At 34.0% G+C, this 17,099-nt stretch overlaps 1 protein-coding gene across 1 annotated transcript in view; it reads right to left on the bottom strand.

Moving 5' to 3' along the window:
- The window catches only part of LOC150095553 (proteasome adapter and scaffold protein ECM29), a 691,438-nt gene that overhangs the window by 50,929 nt on the left and 623,410 nt on the right, over positions 1 to 17,099 (bottom strand). The window contains exons 42-43 of the mRNA XM_090409825.1: positions 15,146 to 15,194; positions 9,844 to 9,990 (exon numbers count right to left, since the gene is read on the bottom strand). Coding sequence (XP_090265951.1) covers positions 9,844 to 9,990; positions 15,146 to 15,194 — 196 coding nt within the window. The remainder of the gene's footprint in view (positions 1 to 9,843; positions 9,991 to 15,145; positions 15,195 to 17,099) is intronic.

Below are 17,099 nucleotides of genomic sequence, written 5' to 3'. Positions count from 1 at the left end.
GTCGGTGGTATTACAAGAACAGTTTAAAAAATATACAAGCTAGAATACTAACATTCTAGTATTCTAGAATTCTAGAATTCTAGAATGGTCTGCTATTTCCAGACCGAAATATTTGGTTAAATAAATATCTTTCTTGTGATTACGTGATTATATCATTCAGTCTTATGTCGCAAGTATCCTTAAAACAACAAATTGATAATATATCACCACGTATTCTGAAGGAATGTGCCAGGGAGTTGACACCTGTATTGACATATTTTTTTAATATGTCAAGACAGGTCTTGACATATTAAAAACTTGACCGAGTCTTGCACTCGGTCAAGTCCCCTAAGGAGCGGAAGGAGGGCAAGATTGTGCCACTTCAAAATGGAGGTGATAGAGCTCAAGCATCAAACTATAAGCCAATCTGTGTGTCAGGTGATGTGGTTAAGTTATTGAAGAAGCTTGTGACAACTAGGATCCAGAGTTGGGTTGACAGCAATGGTATTATCTTTGATGGACAGCATGGATTTGCTAAAGGGAGGTCATGTTTTAGTAATCTACTTATTTATTACAATAAAGTGACTGCTTCCTTGGACAGAGGAGAAGGATACACAGTAATATACTTAGATTTCGCAAAGGCTTTTGATAGAGTACCTCATGATAAATTGATACTCAAACTAGAGCAGATGGGGTTGGATATTAGATTAGTGCATTGGATTGGAGAGAGACTGGCTATCTGATAGGTATCAACAAATTGTGTATGGGGGGAGCGATATCCAGGAAAAGGAAAGTCACTAGTGGAGTGCCTCATATATTAACGATATAGGTGAAGATTTGGATGGAGATATTCAGTTGTTTGCAGATGATGCAAAGTTTGGACGAACCATGAAGAGTAGTGAAGATGTTGTGGCCTTACAAGAACACTTGAAAATAAATTGAGTGATTGGGCATGGAAATGGAGATGTGAGTTCAATGTTGCAAAATGTAAGGTTTTAAAATTTGGAAAACAAAGATGGAATGCAGAATTTATGCTGGGTGAGGATATATTGTTGGAGGTGGAAGAAATAAGAGATCTGGGGGTGATAGTGGATAAGGATCTGAAATTTAGGGAACACATAGCGAAAATTGTGAAGACAACACAAAGGCTTCTGGGAATGATGCAGAGGACATTGACGTGTAGAAGTAGGGCGATTCTTGTTCTGTTGTACAGTCATACCCCAACTTACGCAAATCCGGAGTTATGCGGTTTCTTATATGTACGTATTCCCACCCCGCTTCACCACTAGTCGTATCTTTCAGGCGTTGGCCGCATTCGCCAGTGTCACACATGCTGTGACCAAGCACTGCCGTGTTTTGCGCGGTCTCCATTCATACACGATTTTTATAGTCTACAAACCTTGCGATTGTTTAATGTTATGTTCTTGATAAAAATTTTATCACATAAAAAATAATAATGTTATCCAAAAGAAGCAAGTCCGATTCTTCTACAGCTAGTAAGAAAAGAAAAACATTGACTTTGGAAACAAAACTCAACATTATTAAGGATTATTTTGAAGGTGGAATGAAAATTTGTGAGCTAGCAAAGAAGTTTGATCTACAGGAATCCACAGTAAGAACAATCCTAAAAGAAAGGTTTACAGATTTTGGACGACATAGATTCTAATGAGGAATGAATTGTAGCCACAAGGCAAGGAATAAAAAAATCCTTAGCTTGCTATGAAAAAATTTTGCGTGACAAGAAAAAGACATTATGCCGTCAGACGAATCTATTAGATTTTATGAAACCATCGGCATCGAAATAACTTTCTTTTTTTTATGTACAAAAAACTACAATTATGATTATATTTCTTAAAAAATATAGATGTTTTTGTAAACCTTTGGTCCCAATTGTATGTTTGTATATATAAATTACATGCAAAATTATACCCCAAGTTACGCGAATCCGACTTATGTGCTTTTTGTTGGTCCCACCTACCGCATAACTTCGAGGTTTTACTGTATAAGGCTTTGATTAGGCCACACATGGACTATCGTGCCTAGATTTGGTCACCTGGTTTTCAGAAGGATGAAGACATGTTGGAAAGGGTCCAAAGGCGATTGACTAAGGTAGTTTCTGACCACTGGAATGTCGAGTATGAGGAAAGATTGAGAAGATGTAATTTGCAGAGTCTGGTGAACTGGAGGAAGAGGAGAGATATGATAGAGACCTATAAGTTGATAAGGGGTTGTTATAGGATCAATGCTGGAGAAGTTCTACAGAAAATAGTGGGAGAACCAGAGGTCATCCCTGGAAACTGTATAAAGAGGGTGTGAGTAGGGGAGTGAGAGGCAGGTTTTTTTTTGTGCAGAGTTGGGAATGATTGGAATGCCTTGCCTGAGAGTGTGGTGTCTGCAAGGAGGTTGAATGTGTTCAAAGCACAGTATGATGAGCTATGTGTGTGTGTGTGTGATAAAAGAACCTCCCAGATGAGTCTTTGACTACATGAGGTCTTGGGTAATAATATTTTTTTTTTTTTTTTAAATATATTTTATTGATTGCTAAAATATTTATACATGCAATAAACATCTTGTGACATTGCATCTTATAATTTTACAGAGTTCAGTACTAAGTGCTGCAATTCCTACATTGGATTTCAATTAAAATTTTTAATAATACTTTTTTGCCTTTATATTATGTATTTACAACATGTGTTCTTCTAATATTAACAATGAAGATTATACAGAATTTTTTGTATAATTTTTTTATTTTATTTTTATTTTATTTATTTATTTTTTTTTAAGTTTGAGAAAGAATGATTATACATGCAAATTTCTGCATTTACTTATAAGGATTACTTGTAGATGAGTGAGGCAAGTTAATCCCACCTACTTCGAAGCTTGGGTTAGCTTTTATGAAGAGAGTGGGATTTAGCCTTCACTATTTGTGTTGTTGCTACTGTTTATGTATGGGATGTAGGCATTGGATGCTAGTGATTTGTGATGTGTATATTAGTGTTAATGGTTTCTTAACTTTGTTGGTATATTTTCCAGAGTTCACTTTTTAATGTTCTGTAGTTATCTACGTGTTTTAATTTTCTTGGTAGGTTGTTGAAGGGTTTGGGGATGTAGAGAGTTGTTGTAGGTCGTGTTATACAATATGTGTCTCTGTTGTTTCGATAGATGATGTTGAAGTAATTCCTTGTTAATGTCATGTAGTGTTTCAGGTTTTTGATGTTCAGAATTCTGTGTATCGCCATGTGCTGTCGGATATTGGATGTTGCGTGTAAGGTGTCCAGATCACTGTTGACACGATTTTCCTGTGTAGTGTTTCTAATTTTGTTAGGTGGCTGTTTGATGTATTTGTATAGACTGTTATTCCGTATCTGAGTAGGGATTCACAGATACCGTGATATAGAAGTTATTTTTATGTTGAGTGGAATAATGTCTTTAACTTAGAAGAGTTTTGCTGCGATGATCCGGAGTTTGGTGTGTAGGTATTCTATATGTTTTGTCCATTTAAGGTGGGAATCTATATACAGACCGAGGTATTTTGCGTGTGTCACAGGTTTGATTTCGGAACACTGGCAGGTATTTTTGTTGTTAATGCCGCAGTATGTGTGACAATGTATCGATAGTGATGCGGGGCGTATGATTCTTGGGTTGTGTATTTTCAGCATCTGTGTTTTGGTGCCGTTGATTAGAATTGCGTTTTGGTGGAAGTATGTTGTGATTTCATTTAGGTCTTGTTGTGCTTTGCAGAGAGCTGTGTTAATGTCTGTGTGGATTGCTAGTAGTGCAGTGTCATCCGCATATTGAAATATTTGACTTCTTATGGATATGTTATGAACATCGTTAATGTATATGTTGAATAGAGTGGGTGATAATATGGCACCTTGAGGTACACCGTGTTTTACTTGTATACTCCGACTGTGACATGTACCTATTTTTGTTACTTGTGTTCTGTTTGAGAGGTAGTTCTTGAACCATGTATGCAGTGTTCCTCTTATACCTATTGAGTATAGTTTGGTTAATAGTATGTCATGTTCAAGTGTGTCAAATGCTTTGGTTAGGTCCAGCAGTATAAGGACGGCGTACTTGTTTTTGTCGAGAGCTTTGTTTATTGTGTTGGCGATGTCTTCTAATAAAGAATGGTGCTTTTTGTTTTCTGAAAGCCGTATTGGTTTTGTGAGACGATGTTGTACTTCTATAAATAGTTCTGTAGTCTGGTGTGTGTTATTTTTTCTAGGATTTTTGAGATGACTGGTAGTGTAGCTATTGGTCTGTAGTTCTGAGTATCATTTCTTTTGCCGTGTTTGTATATTGGCGTAATTACTGCAGTTTTTAGTTAATAATAATAATAATAATAATAATATCAAAATTGTGTTAATAAATTAGGCATGATTTTAAACCTATTTCTGTTTCTGTTTTAAACCTATTAAGTATGAATATTCTGCTCTTTTTAAATACTAATTATTATTATTATTGTATGGGCATCTCCATGGAGTCTGAAGACTCATCACGGGAGACGCAAACTATCCACACAATCTATCATACCTCTCCTTGAATCCATTAACAGAAAGCACTCACAACTGACTTTGGCAACCCATTCCACTCATTCACAACTCTCCAAGCAAAAAATCTAGTCCTCACACCCTACTAACCACACTTTTATTCAACTTCCAGGGATGATTCCGTGTTCTGGCTTATCTATTCAACTGCTGAAACAATCCCCCTGCATCAACCCTATAAAACCCTCAAGCAACTTAAATATCATATCATAACCCCTCTTTTTCTCCTATCAACCAACTTCTGCAATTGACACCCTCAATCTATCTTCATAGCAAACATTCCAGACAGCTCACCATCTTGATTGCTCGTCTCTGAATCTCCTACAGTGCTTCCTCATCCCCAAGAAACCCAGGAGACAAGATCTGAGCACAGTAATCCAGATGTGGATATTTCAAAACTTTATAAAGAGGAATAACAACTCATTATCTCTACTTCTCAGTGTGTTCTTCAATAGCCATGTAATCTTATGAGCTGCCTTAGCAATAACATCTCTGACTCTGTCTACTACCATCCCTAAATCTCAAGCTTCAGCTATTTATCCCTGAATGCATAACTAGACATTTCTCCACATTGAACTGACATTTGTTATCTTTAGCCCATAATGACAGCCTATTTAAATCATCCTGCAAGCTTTCACATCACCTTAATTAACTATTACTCAGCCTAATTTTGCACATCAGCAAACAAATGAATATTTCCTTTCAAGTTATTTCCTATATCATTTATGTATAAATTAAAGAGCAGTGGTCCCAGCACATGTTGCCCCTCATACAGTATCATATTTTTTATCCACCCATTCTTGAATTCTCTTTTTGACCAATTTTTCCAGTACTTTAACCACCATTATTCTTGTTGAGAGGCTTATACGCTGGTTAAACATGATAACTAATATTTAAGGAATTGACGCCGTATACTAGAAATATAAATCAAATAAACTTTAATATATACTTTCCGATATTTCGGCAAACGTCATGTTGCCATCTTCTTGGGAACTTAATACAAAGACACGTGCACACAAGTACTAATAACAGCAAATGAGACTGAAGCTAGGAAGTTAACGTTTTCCTAAAGTCCTGATGGTGCCCCCTGGCGGGCCATATTGGTAGTTCTTGGCCTTTGGGCTGAAGTTCTTCTGATAAAAGTTTCCCAAATTTGGGGCAGTCTCATGCATCCAAATTTGTTGAGGTTTGGCATGTTCCTAAGGGCCGAGGCTGATTCCATGAATAGCCTTTCATACTTGCTGCGGTGTATTACTGTGGCTTTCTTCCATCTTATTCTGTGGCGAGTAGCCAGAGCGTGGTCTGCAAGCCCAGAGTGGCTGTACTGGTGAAATCAGATATAATCCTTGTGTTCTGAGATTCTGATATTTGCTGTCCTGCCTGTTTGGCCAAAGTAGGACAATTTACAGCTGCAAAGGACCTGGTATACACCAGGTAGGTCTAGGGGAAGTGGTTGGTCTTTAGTGGAGCGGATAAGGGATGCCAGTTTTCTATGTGGTCTGTAACAAGTGGTCAAGTCATGTTTTTTGAAGATTTTATTGATTTTTTCCGAGGTGCCTCGGATGTAGGGAATGGTGATGGATTTAGAATAATCTTTTTTGTGAAGGGGAGGGGGTGGTGGGTTGTGGATAACTGGGTTAAGTATTTTTTGGAGGGGGTAGCCACTGGCTGAGAAAGTGTCACGGATGTGATTTAGTTCAGTGGTTAGGGCTTGATCATTTGAACAGATTATTTTTGCCCTGTTGAATAATGTCTTAATAACTCCATATTGTTGTGAGGGGGGAGTGATGAGATTGTTGGTGAATGTATCTGCTTGTATGGGTGGGTTTTTCTATGGGTTAGGGGGCACCATCAGGACTTTAGGAAAACATTAGCTTCCTAGCTTCAGTCTCATTTGCTGTTATTAGTACTTGTGTGCACGTGTCTTTGTATTAAGTTCCGAAGAAGATGGCAACGTGATGTTTGCAGAAATATCGGAAAGTATATATTAAAGTTTATTTAATTTATATTTCTAGTATACACTATCAATTCCTTAAATATTAGTTATCAACTTTAACCACCACTCCTGAGATACTGATTGCTATATAATTAGTTACTGCAGTCTCAGAACCTCCCTTTATGCAAGAGAATTATTTTGCCCTCCTTTGGTCTGCTTGTCTACATTTATCTTATAATCTGATTTTGCCTTCCTTGCCATGATGATGTCACCTTTCTCCCTATCTGATACCATGATTACCTTAGGTATCTAATTTAATATTGCCTCCTAAGATGCCCCTTATCTACTTCCTATGTACTACTGACATCCTTATCCTGCAGTGTTTTATGCCATGGCACAGATTTAAGCTTCATCCTAAGCTTGTCATAATCACCTGGCTTGTAGTTCCATATATACTCCTTCTTGACAGAATATTCCTCATGTTTTATAATCTCCCAAGTCAAGAACGCATGGCCACTTTCCCAATCGGAGGCAAAGTGGCCACCTTGGTTATGGTTAGCTCTTCTGATCCTATGACCAGTCAAATACTCTCACATCTCTAGTCTTCTCCATCACATGCTGCCTCAAGTAATTATCTCTCAGCAGGTGTATACATTCTATTTCATTTCTGCCATGTGATCTTTCTCCCTTCCAGCCTATATCTCGATAGTTGAAGTCCCCCATAATAATCACTCGACCTGTACTCATTGTACTAATTTGGTGATGCATGTCTTCCAGATCATCTATGGAATTCCCTTGCCTATAGCAACAACCAACTGTATATTTTGTCTTACTGGTCTTAATCTCATACCGGATTGCTTCAAATGAACAGCCACCCTCCTATTCTTTATGGTTGCAATTCATCTACTATCATCAACAGTACTCCTTCCACCATTCTATCTTCCCTGAAAATACTAAACCCTTCACTATATTCTGTCTTACTGGTCTTAATCTCATACCAGATTGCTTCAAATGAACAGCCACCCTCCTATTCTATGTCTCCTATTCTTTTTGGTTGCAATTCATCTATCATCATCAATGGTACTCATTCTATCTTCCCTGAAAATACTAAACCCGTCACATTCATTCCCTGTAGCTACATCATTTGCTGTTAGCTAAGTCTCACTATAACTTTTGGCAAGGTTGCACTAACCAATGCCAAATACTCTTCCATCTTGTTTCTGATACTTCTGGCAGCATTCCTTTAAGCCCCCACCCACCTTTACTTCATGAATTGACTACTCTATTCAATATTTTTGCTTGAGAGACTTAGATTCCACACTTGGTCATTCTCACACTCACTCTCCTCATCGGTGCCTTCAGAAAAATTCATCTGCTTCCACCCTAATTGCTTAAGTTTTCCTGAATTTGCACTTCAGCATGATCAGTGAACAAAACTCACTATTCATTATACAAATGAATTTTCACTCATTTGTATAATGCTAATGGACTGCATCTAAATGGTTTTAGTGTAGTCCATTAGCATTATACAAATCCTTCTTTCTGTCAAACACAGACCACAGATTCTACATCATTCCTTCTGTGCAACCTACATATTGATTCATTAGCGGCCAACGCCCTCAGTTTGCCTCTATCATAACATGTCAAGAGACTTACAATCTTCACATTCTTGCTCTTTAGTTTTGTCTTTTCTAACAACTCCTTTATATCCTTCCTCATAGAATACTTCCTGCATCTCAAATCATTTATGCCAACCAAGACAATGAGTTCCTTCGCCTTACCGTTTCGCATTAAGATGGCTTCCTACATTGCATCCTAAGAACAGATAGAGAGACAAACTGTTTTACGACTCAAATTTCTATATGGAAAATAAATTCTGGAAGACTGCACTATTAAGAGTGATCAGAAGATTCTTTTAAAACAGACTAAATTAATTAATAAAGCTAAGTACAAGTTTGAAAAAATGTTCAACAAAAAACCAACAGGATTACTTAAACAGTAAGTTTAAATAAACAGACAATAAGATGGTATGTTTCATAATAGATAGCATTCTTATATAGTGAAACTGTTCATTATCTCAATACTGTATTGTAAACACTTTTGTTTTGGTTAATTTTGCATGCTATTTTAACATGCAAAACATGTTAGACTCTTGCAAAAATGCGAGTTTTGTGAGATCAATTAATGCCTGTGACAAATGATATTACACGATATCTATTGAATGGTGATAGGTTGTAAAATTCTACAAGTGACAATTTAGAGTATGGTTTTATGAAATAACAAATTTTTGGTTCGTGTCCCATAGACATATAATTTTATTATTATTATTTTTGTTTAATTTACTACTACAAATAGCACAACTGGGACCAAATTGAAATGACTGAACAAAGTTTTGACACAGATATCTTAATTATCAAATTTCATCAAATTCCATTCAGCAAGTAAAAATTAGCATCAGTTCAAATTCATTTGCCAATACAAATGATCTGGAATCAAAATTGAATGATGTTGACATTCTAGTGTACATAATAAATACTAAATTTTATTAAATTTCATCCAGAAAGTGCAGCATTATTGCTATATATAATTTTAAAATGTTTTGCCTATGCAACTGGTTCAACTGCAAACAGAAACTGAAGTGGCTCAAGAAATTTTTGTAAAGATTTGAAATACCAAATTTCAAAAAAATCTGTTCAGCCTGAGCTCAAGAATAACTTGCATGTGGATAGATGAAACAAATTTAACAGGTGTTTATGCATTCAGCAAAACACAACCATACTGTCTAAATATCTTGAGTTTCCTGCTAGTGCAATTCACTAGGAAATCACCAACAACCAAATATCATCAGTACATGAGCATATAGTACTACATAATCAAAGTAGACCTGATTTTGTTAGAATGCTTTTTTTTTTACCTCCCCAGATTAGTTGGTGTAAAACATCAATCCTTATAAATTAAACTGTAAGTTAATTTTAAAGTTAATTTATTTCATAGTTTCTTAATTATATATGAATACTGAAACCTGAAACAGTAAAACAATGATTATGAATCAAATGAATGTACCACAATACCATACCACTGAACAATGTTATAAATGTATAATAATTAAATTCATACAGTAACTTCTCAATTATCTTAGTCACATTGGGAAAGCAATTTACTGATCAGTTAATTGAAGGCATGGATAACTTAAAGCACTACTGTATCAGAAGTCAACTGATGTTCTAATCTGTTCAAGGAGTGGCTAACTGTTATGTTAGCCACTCCTTGGCTAACATAACGTACATATTTCTATGTATGTTATGTTATTTGAAGGGACTGGATAACTGAGAGATCACCACATACACTATTTAAATAAGAAATAAACACGAAACTTACTTTTCTTAAACAAGGTTCCAAAATCTCATACAAATCAGAAAGTTTATCAAGCTCATACTTTTCTAAAATTAAACCAGTTGCTTTGAGAGCTTCTTTCTTATAAAGCAGGTGTTCTTTTTTGCATTCTCTAAGACAGACTTGAATTATCTGAAATGTTTTCAATCAATACATGAAATCACTTTCAATTAGAAATTTTTTTTATCACCCCATTATTTCAGAATGATGTAATAAATAGTTATAGACTTATTGTACAAGATTTTTAAATAGTATGACAATTTCACCCATTACAAGTTATAAATCTATAACACATTAATACATTGAGGAGTTAAGAATTAGGTAATCTGGAAACCCTGCTTAAGAGAACATGAAACATTTTTAAGCCACTACAACACCCCTCTAATACATAGAATAGTAATCTCACATCAGGCAGTGAACATTATCTACAACCTGAAGAGATTCATAAATATCCATGCAACAGCTAAATTTAAATGGACAGTCTGTAGGGTAAACAGAATAACTGTTATTCAGTCAGCCAACTAGGCTGACATTGCTCTAAGGTGTCACATAATACAGAGTACACTTCCTAAGAGGTATTCACTGCTTATATGCTAACAACTCATCATCAAAAGGATGATGGGTGGTTGGGAGGATTCAGGGATGACTAAATTGGTTTCTGGTCTTTGGAATAGGACAGATTGAGAAAATGCAAATTACAGAGTCTAGTGGATACAAGGAAGAGAGAAGGCATGATTGAGATGTATAAGTTGGTAAGGGGTAATTACCAGATTAACATGGATGAGATTTTTCATAGAATATCTGGAGATAGAATGAGAGGCCATCCCTGGAATCTCTATAAGGAAGGTGTGAGCAAATGGGTGAGGAGTATATTTTTTGTTTGGAAAGTGGTGGATGGTTGGAAGGCATTACGGTGAGTGCAGAGATAGTGAATACATTTAAGTCAAGGTATGGTGAGCTGTGCATGTGAGTGGGACCCCCCTCGATGAGTTCCTTGACTCCATGGAGATCTGTTGATAATAATAACATTATGGTAATTATTTTTTGTTTGTTTTATGGCGAGGAAGAATTTATTATGAAGTCAAAATTTTATGGCTAGTTAAATCAGTGGATTACATGGCATCGAACTCACCCAAAATTCAAAATGGTATCAAAAAATCAATAATTTCTATGTCTGTTTATTTGAAGTTTTGCTCAGCATTAAATCCTTTTCTTGTCATAAATATCTGATTATCAAAAACACTAAGCCATGGGTCATTCCAAGTGAAATCATCAGGGTCTGAAGCTGTATAATTTTTGATTTTGATGAGAGAGAGTTGTCAACTGATCCTTTAAGATGAATAATTTTTTTTAAAGATTTTTCCTGGCATTCTATTAAAAATTATTTATGCTGTTTTTATTCAGCAGATCCACAGAATTTTTACAATTTTAGAGGGCTTAAAATTAATTACGGCTTATTTCCAAATTGTCTAAATTCAGATTTTTTTTTTTTTACTGCCATTTTAATGTTTAAGGTATGCATGCACTTTCTGATTTCTTATTTGCATTTCCAGACAAACAATTTTTTTTTCAAGATAGTAGCCACCTGCTTCAGGTATTTTGGGTGCTTTTTTCCCCTATTCTATAATACAATCTGCAGACCAAGTTGAATCCACAAGTCAGAATTTTTGATTGTGTTTTATTTATACATGCAGTGGAATATGTATACATGAAATCATCTTGATTGAAACAGTTCTTCTATGAAAAAAATTGCTACAAAATTTAAAAAAAATTAAAAAGCTGATTTTGAATCCCCCCAACAAAAAAAACTTATGCAGAGACCCAATAAAATTTGAAATTTTATGAGACTTGACAGGCGGTTATAAAGCTAAATTGGTCCTTTCTACATTTTCATCCCTTCAGTCGAGGTAGTTTTTTTTGAAAATTATAATTTTATCAGTTGTATTATTCCACCTAGATCTTGGACTTCCTCTGCATGTTTTTCTGGTCTCTGATCAACTGTTTTACTTCTAGCCTAGCTCTTAGGTTTAGAAGTTTAAACTGGCTTGAATACCATCGTGTATACAGCTAGTTTAGTGTTATTTTGCTATCTTCATTAAAATTGTTCCTAAATAGTTGAAATGTTTTACTTGTTCTATAAATTGAGGATGCAGCTGATGTTTTTCATGTTCCTGCCTATTTTCAGTTTTTGTCTTTTTTTTTTTTATTGTTGATTTTTATACCAAATTTATTACAGCAGTTACTGAGTTTAGGAAATCCTGCATTGTCTTGTTATGCTTTTAAATAAATATAAAAATTTAAAAAAAATAAAGTCTTATTATGCTTTTAAATAAATCCAGTACATCAGTTATACTCTTAAATGAATCATAAAGTAAAGAACTGAGTTGAATATCTTCAAATTTGACATCAGGCCTAATCATAATGTGATTCATTATGATTAGGCCTGATGATATGATAATATGATTCATACAGATGATGAATAATAGTGGAGATCATATACACCAGTTTCCCAAACAGTGTTCCACAGAAGGTGAATAACTGTTCTGCGAGAAGTTTTCCTGGAATTTTTCATTTTAGTTTTCTAAACATTTTTCATGAATAAATATTTTATAGTGCAAATATTCTGAGGAGAATAATATTCGTGAATATGTCAAAAAGCTCAGACCCAGAACGCCTAATAACATCTGTGTAGCAAATGTTAGTAACCAAGCCGTACATTTTTAAATGTGGAAGTATTCATGAATTATCATTAATTTTCACACATCAAAACCTTTCAACATTTGGGAAAGGAAATACTGCTGTTTATGACCTATCATAAAAATTGCCTGCAAGCCGATTACAACAATCGGCGGCGTATCCTCTGTTCTCAAAACTGAAAGAAATAACATCTGTGTTGCAAATGTTAGTGACCAATTAGCAAAGAAGTATAAAGAAAATTTTTCCACTAAAATTGAAGATCAAGGTAGTCTGTATCCGATTCTCAAATCTAGTAATACCAAATACTTTCTTCGCAAGTTTGTATTGTAGTGTGAAAATTTCGAAACCATAGTGCCATGATTTTTTAAAAGTAATAGGCCTGCAGATTTAAATTTTAATATGAATAAGAGACAAGGGAATTTGTTTAATTTTGGTATTAAGAAATCTCTTACTGAAAGTGTTTGTGACGCAACAGATAGTGAGTCATCCACACCAGCGTACAAAGCGATCTCCAGGATGTAGAAAAGGAGGGGAAAACTACCAGCACACGGGAGAAAAAGTCTGTATTCACTCGTAAGTACTTATAATAATATTATAAATTTTTGGTGATCAGAATGGGATATGTCAATGAAAATCAGCACAAATTAATTTAATGATGTTTATGTTTAATTAATTATTAATAATAATTAAAATCAGCTAAATTAACAATTAATTATTAATTAATACATTACTAAATAACTAAGATGTTCCGTGAAAATTTCAGGATTTGTGAAGTGTTCCATCGTAGGAAAAGATTGGGAAACTGATATACACCATTGTTTCACAACTGATTTATCATCTTTTTTGTACCTCCTATTCTAATTGCTGATTTGCAGTTCAAATACTGAATGTGCATGGCTTAATATAATGTCCCATTTATATCATATATCATTCAATCTCTTCAATTTTTTTTTTTATTAACTTATTTTCATAACAATATCCCATATATGAATCTGTCTTATTAACTGGATAAAAACTGGTTAGTAAATCACTTGGTACACAACTGACAAAAATAGCAATAGTTCTTGGCAGAACTGGTAATAATTTAAGTTTTAATTTTGTACAGGAAATGAGTGAGAAAAATTTAAGACTTTCCTCTTTTGTTTTATTTATTTATTTATTTTTGATATTGCTTAGCCATGGCCACTGATCAACAGTATATGCATGTCAGGGAACAGTGAATTCTCTAAACATATTAATCTGGCACATATTGTCCAGAATTTCAGTAGAGAATGTAAATGTAAACATGGAATATTTTTTTTTTTTTTTTATGAAACTGCAGAAAAGGACTGGTAGTCTACACTCATAAGTTGTCTAGACCAAGTTTAATGTGTATGGGTCGTTAGTAGCAATAATCTAGTTTAATACCGACATCCATGTTTGTGATATAGATGAACATAAGATTCTCATGAGTGTGTTCGAATAGCCTGTCTGTTTGATTATTATTACCCTGCTTTACTTGTATTTTAGTATTAAAATACAAGTAAAGCAGGGTAAAAATACAAGTAAAATTAACCTTGATTTGCTGGATTATATGTGTTGTTTAAATTGTAATGTTCTTAGATAAATAATAAATATGTTTTCCCATGTATACCTGAGTTTGTCTGAGTAAGAGATCGAATTTTACCACTCACGAAAACATCGAACCTATGTTTAAGGGAAAAAAGGGAAATTTAAGATTGTCAAGGCCATGACTGTATACTGAGAACTCAATCTACCTAATTACTTGAATTCTGGGAAAGTTTCTTCGGATAAGAATTTCTATCCTAGAGTTCTGACTGGTGCAGCATAAACAAATAAATTTCGTCAGAGTTCAAAGACAGAAACGGCCCCAGAAAGTCAGTTTAGAAGCCAGATCTCAGTAGGCACCAGGAGAACAATAGAGGTAAAATATTTCAGAAAACAACAATAACAGTATGTTACTTACCCAGTTACTACAAAAAAGTGCTCAACTGTTTTTTAGTGACTACAAAGAATGTTTAACTGTATTAGAATTTTACAAGAATTATATTAGAATTAGACATGTGCTTGCTTGTGACCACCTATAATAAGTTTAGAGAATTCTAGCACCATATGAAGAAAGTTTAATACTGAACTTTCTAGTTAATACACAAACCAGGACTTTTAAACATCTGGTTGTTAAATTTATTTATTTATTTATTTACCAAGTGAAATGCTAGTTCTGTACCCATTACTCCTGAGAATAACCATGATATGATGACTTAAATGTCAAGTTACTTATTAATTAAAAACAGTTATTTTCTATTCTATATTTTCTAAAGCAGTATAATATATATCCCATTAAATCAATTATGTGCAGTCAAAAATTGTCAAGTTATATTTGGAATTAAAATATGCATATTATTAGTCTTTATACATTTTGTCTATTTACTTAATGATAAGAAAATATAAAAAAACATATAAAGAAAAAAAACACATATTTAAGTTACTCTCATCTAATACAGTGAAGTAATGTTTGCTAAGATTAATAAAGGAATAAAATCCATAATCACATGATTTACATAAGAATAACAAAGGTTAGTATACTTACTTTTTCCAAATTTGGCTGTTCTAGGTCAGTACTGGCTTGTATTAAAGACCTATATAAAATAAATAAATAAATATATATATATACACACATACACATACATACTGAAATATGTGATAAGCATATGTTGCTTAAGCAGTATTGTAAGGCAGGAGGGGTATTATTTCAACACTCTCATTGAGTCTCATGACACTGCAGGGTGGACATAATAAATAAACAAATGCATTCACATTTTACATATAATGAAATCCTCAATACTTCAGCTCATATTAATTGTCATTATCAAGGTGAATGAACAGTAATGATTACATGAAAGCTAAATGTAGTTATTAGAACAATTCGAAGGACAACAACAGAAACTCATGCATGAACCAGTACAAGTATGTGGTTGCTGTAAGCAGTAAGATATAAACCATAGTGATTTGGGGAAGAGAATAGTAAGTAGTATGACTTAACAGAATTGTAGCAATTTGAGAAAGTTACCTGTGTTTAAGTGCATGAAGAAGAGGCTTCACAGCTATTCTTTATAAAGTATTTCATAGAGGAATCTGCTTTTATGTAGAACATAATTTTTCTCTGCTTAACTTAGTGATTATAATGAGATAATTCACAGGGTTCAATTTCTGTGGCTGTAAGAATCTAATGAAATCTGAAGGTCAGTCTGCTATTGTTGTAACATTATCTCACTGACAGTAAGATCAACAGTATGAACATCTAATAAATTACATCTTTGGGGATCCCAAACTAAGCTACACACTGAAGTTTTTCATGCTAGACTTCTGACATATAGAGACTTTCCAAGTTTAAAGGGTGCATTTATCTGCATCATGTGGATGACCACATCTAATATCCAACATGAATATTAGCTAAACAATTATTACTATCTGCCTTGAGCTGACAGTGTTCCTCATATGTCAAAAATTCTTAATTTTAAGAATAAAACAGTTTATTTACACTTAGGTGACTATGACACTAATTACGTAGATGCTCTTTCCTTGTTACCAATAATATTCCCTTACAGGAAACACTGGCTATTAGAAAATGATTTTACTAATGTAACTAGCTATCAAGACAGGATGTGTTATTGCAAAAAAACATTTAAGGAGATTAAGGGAAATAAATTCTACCCATCTCTCTAGTAATAGATATATATTATACAAAGAAATCCAAATGATATTTGCTTAATACTAATTTTTAACTCTTTCTAGTTTGCTCTGATATTATCATATCAATGATATGTTCTTGTTTGGAAAAAATCTCATTCATAACTAGGTAATTAGCAAATTTAGTTTCATACACAATTTACCTTGAAGCAGAATAAAATAAATAACTTACATTTGCTGGCATTCTGATTATGAGCCAATCAAACACTATCCTGCATGGTAGATGATTTTCAGTATATCACAAGAAAACTCAAACAACCCAGATACACCCTCATCTCTTTACAAAACCACCAACTAAGCAAGAAATCATGCATTATTGCAATGCTCTTACATAAGGCTCACTTTGGGTGGCATATGCCTGATGTTAGTTATTGATGCTATGAATAAAATGATAATAACAAAGATAAGGAAGATGTTGTTTTACAGTATAAGACCTTGTGCAAGCAATGCACATAAACTGTATAAATTGGTTATAAGGTTTTCAAAGTGATAAGAAGGCAGAAGGTCCAGAAATCAGGCAAAATCCCAACTCTGAAACGTTTTTTTTCTTTTTTTTAAAAATATAATCCCACACACAAGGGTTGAGAAGGAATAAACTTATTGACATTCTTCTTCTTAAAGAGCTGTAGATGGAAACGGTTGGGAAACACATTATAAAGAAGGCTTTTATCATACACTATTTCACAAGAATGAAGTAATTTTATTACTGCAAATATTTCACCAGAAACTAACTCGTCATCATCATCAGTGCATCAGCATAATCACCAGATGAAGCTACAACAAAGAATGTTAAT

Source organism: Typopeltis vanoorti, chromosome 20 (assembly GCF_054136105.1).
Source record: "Typopeltis vanoorti isolate ZY-2024b chromosome 20, IOZ_Tvanoo_1.0, whole genome shotgun sequence".
NCBI classification, from domain to species: domain Eukaryota; kingdom Metazoa; phylum Arthropoda; class Arachnida; order Uropygi; family Thelyphonidae; genus Typopeltis; species Typopeltis vanoorti.
Note: the sequence above shows the minus strand (reverse complement) of the source record. Positions and strands in the feature narration are given on the sequence as shown.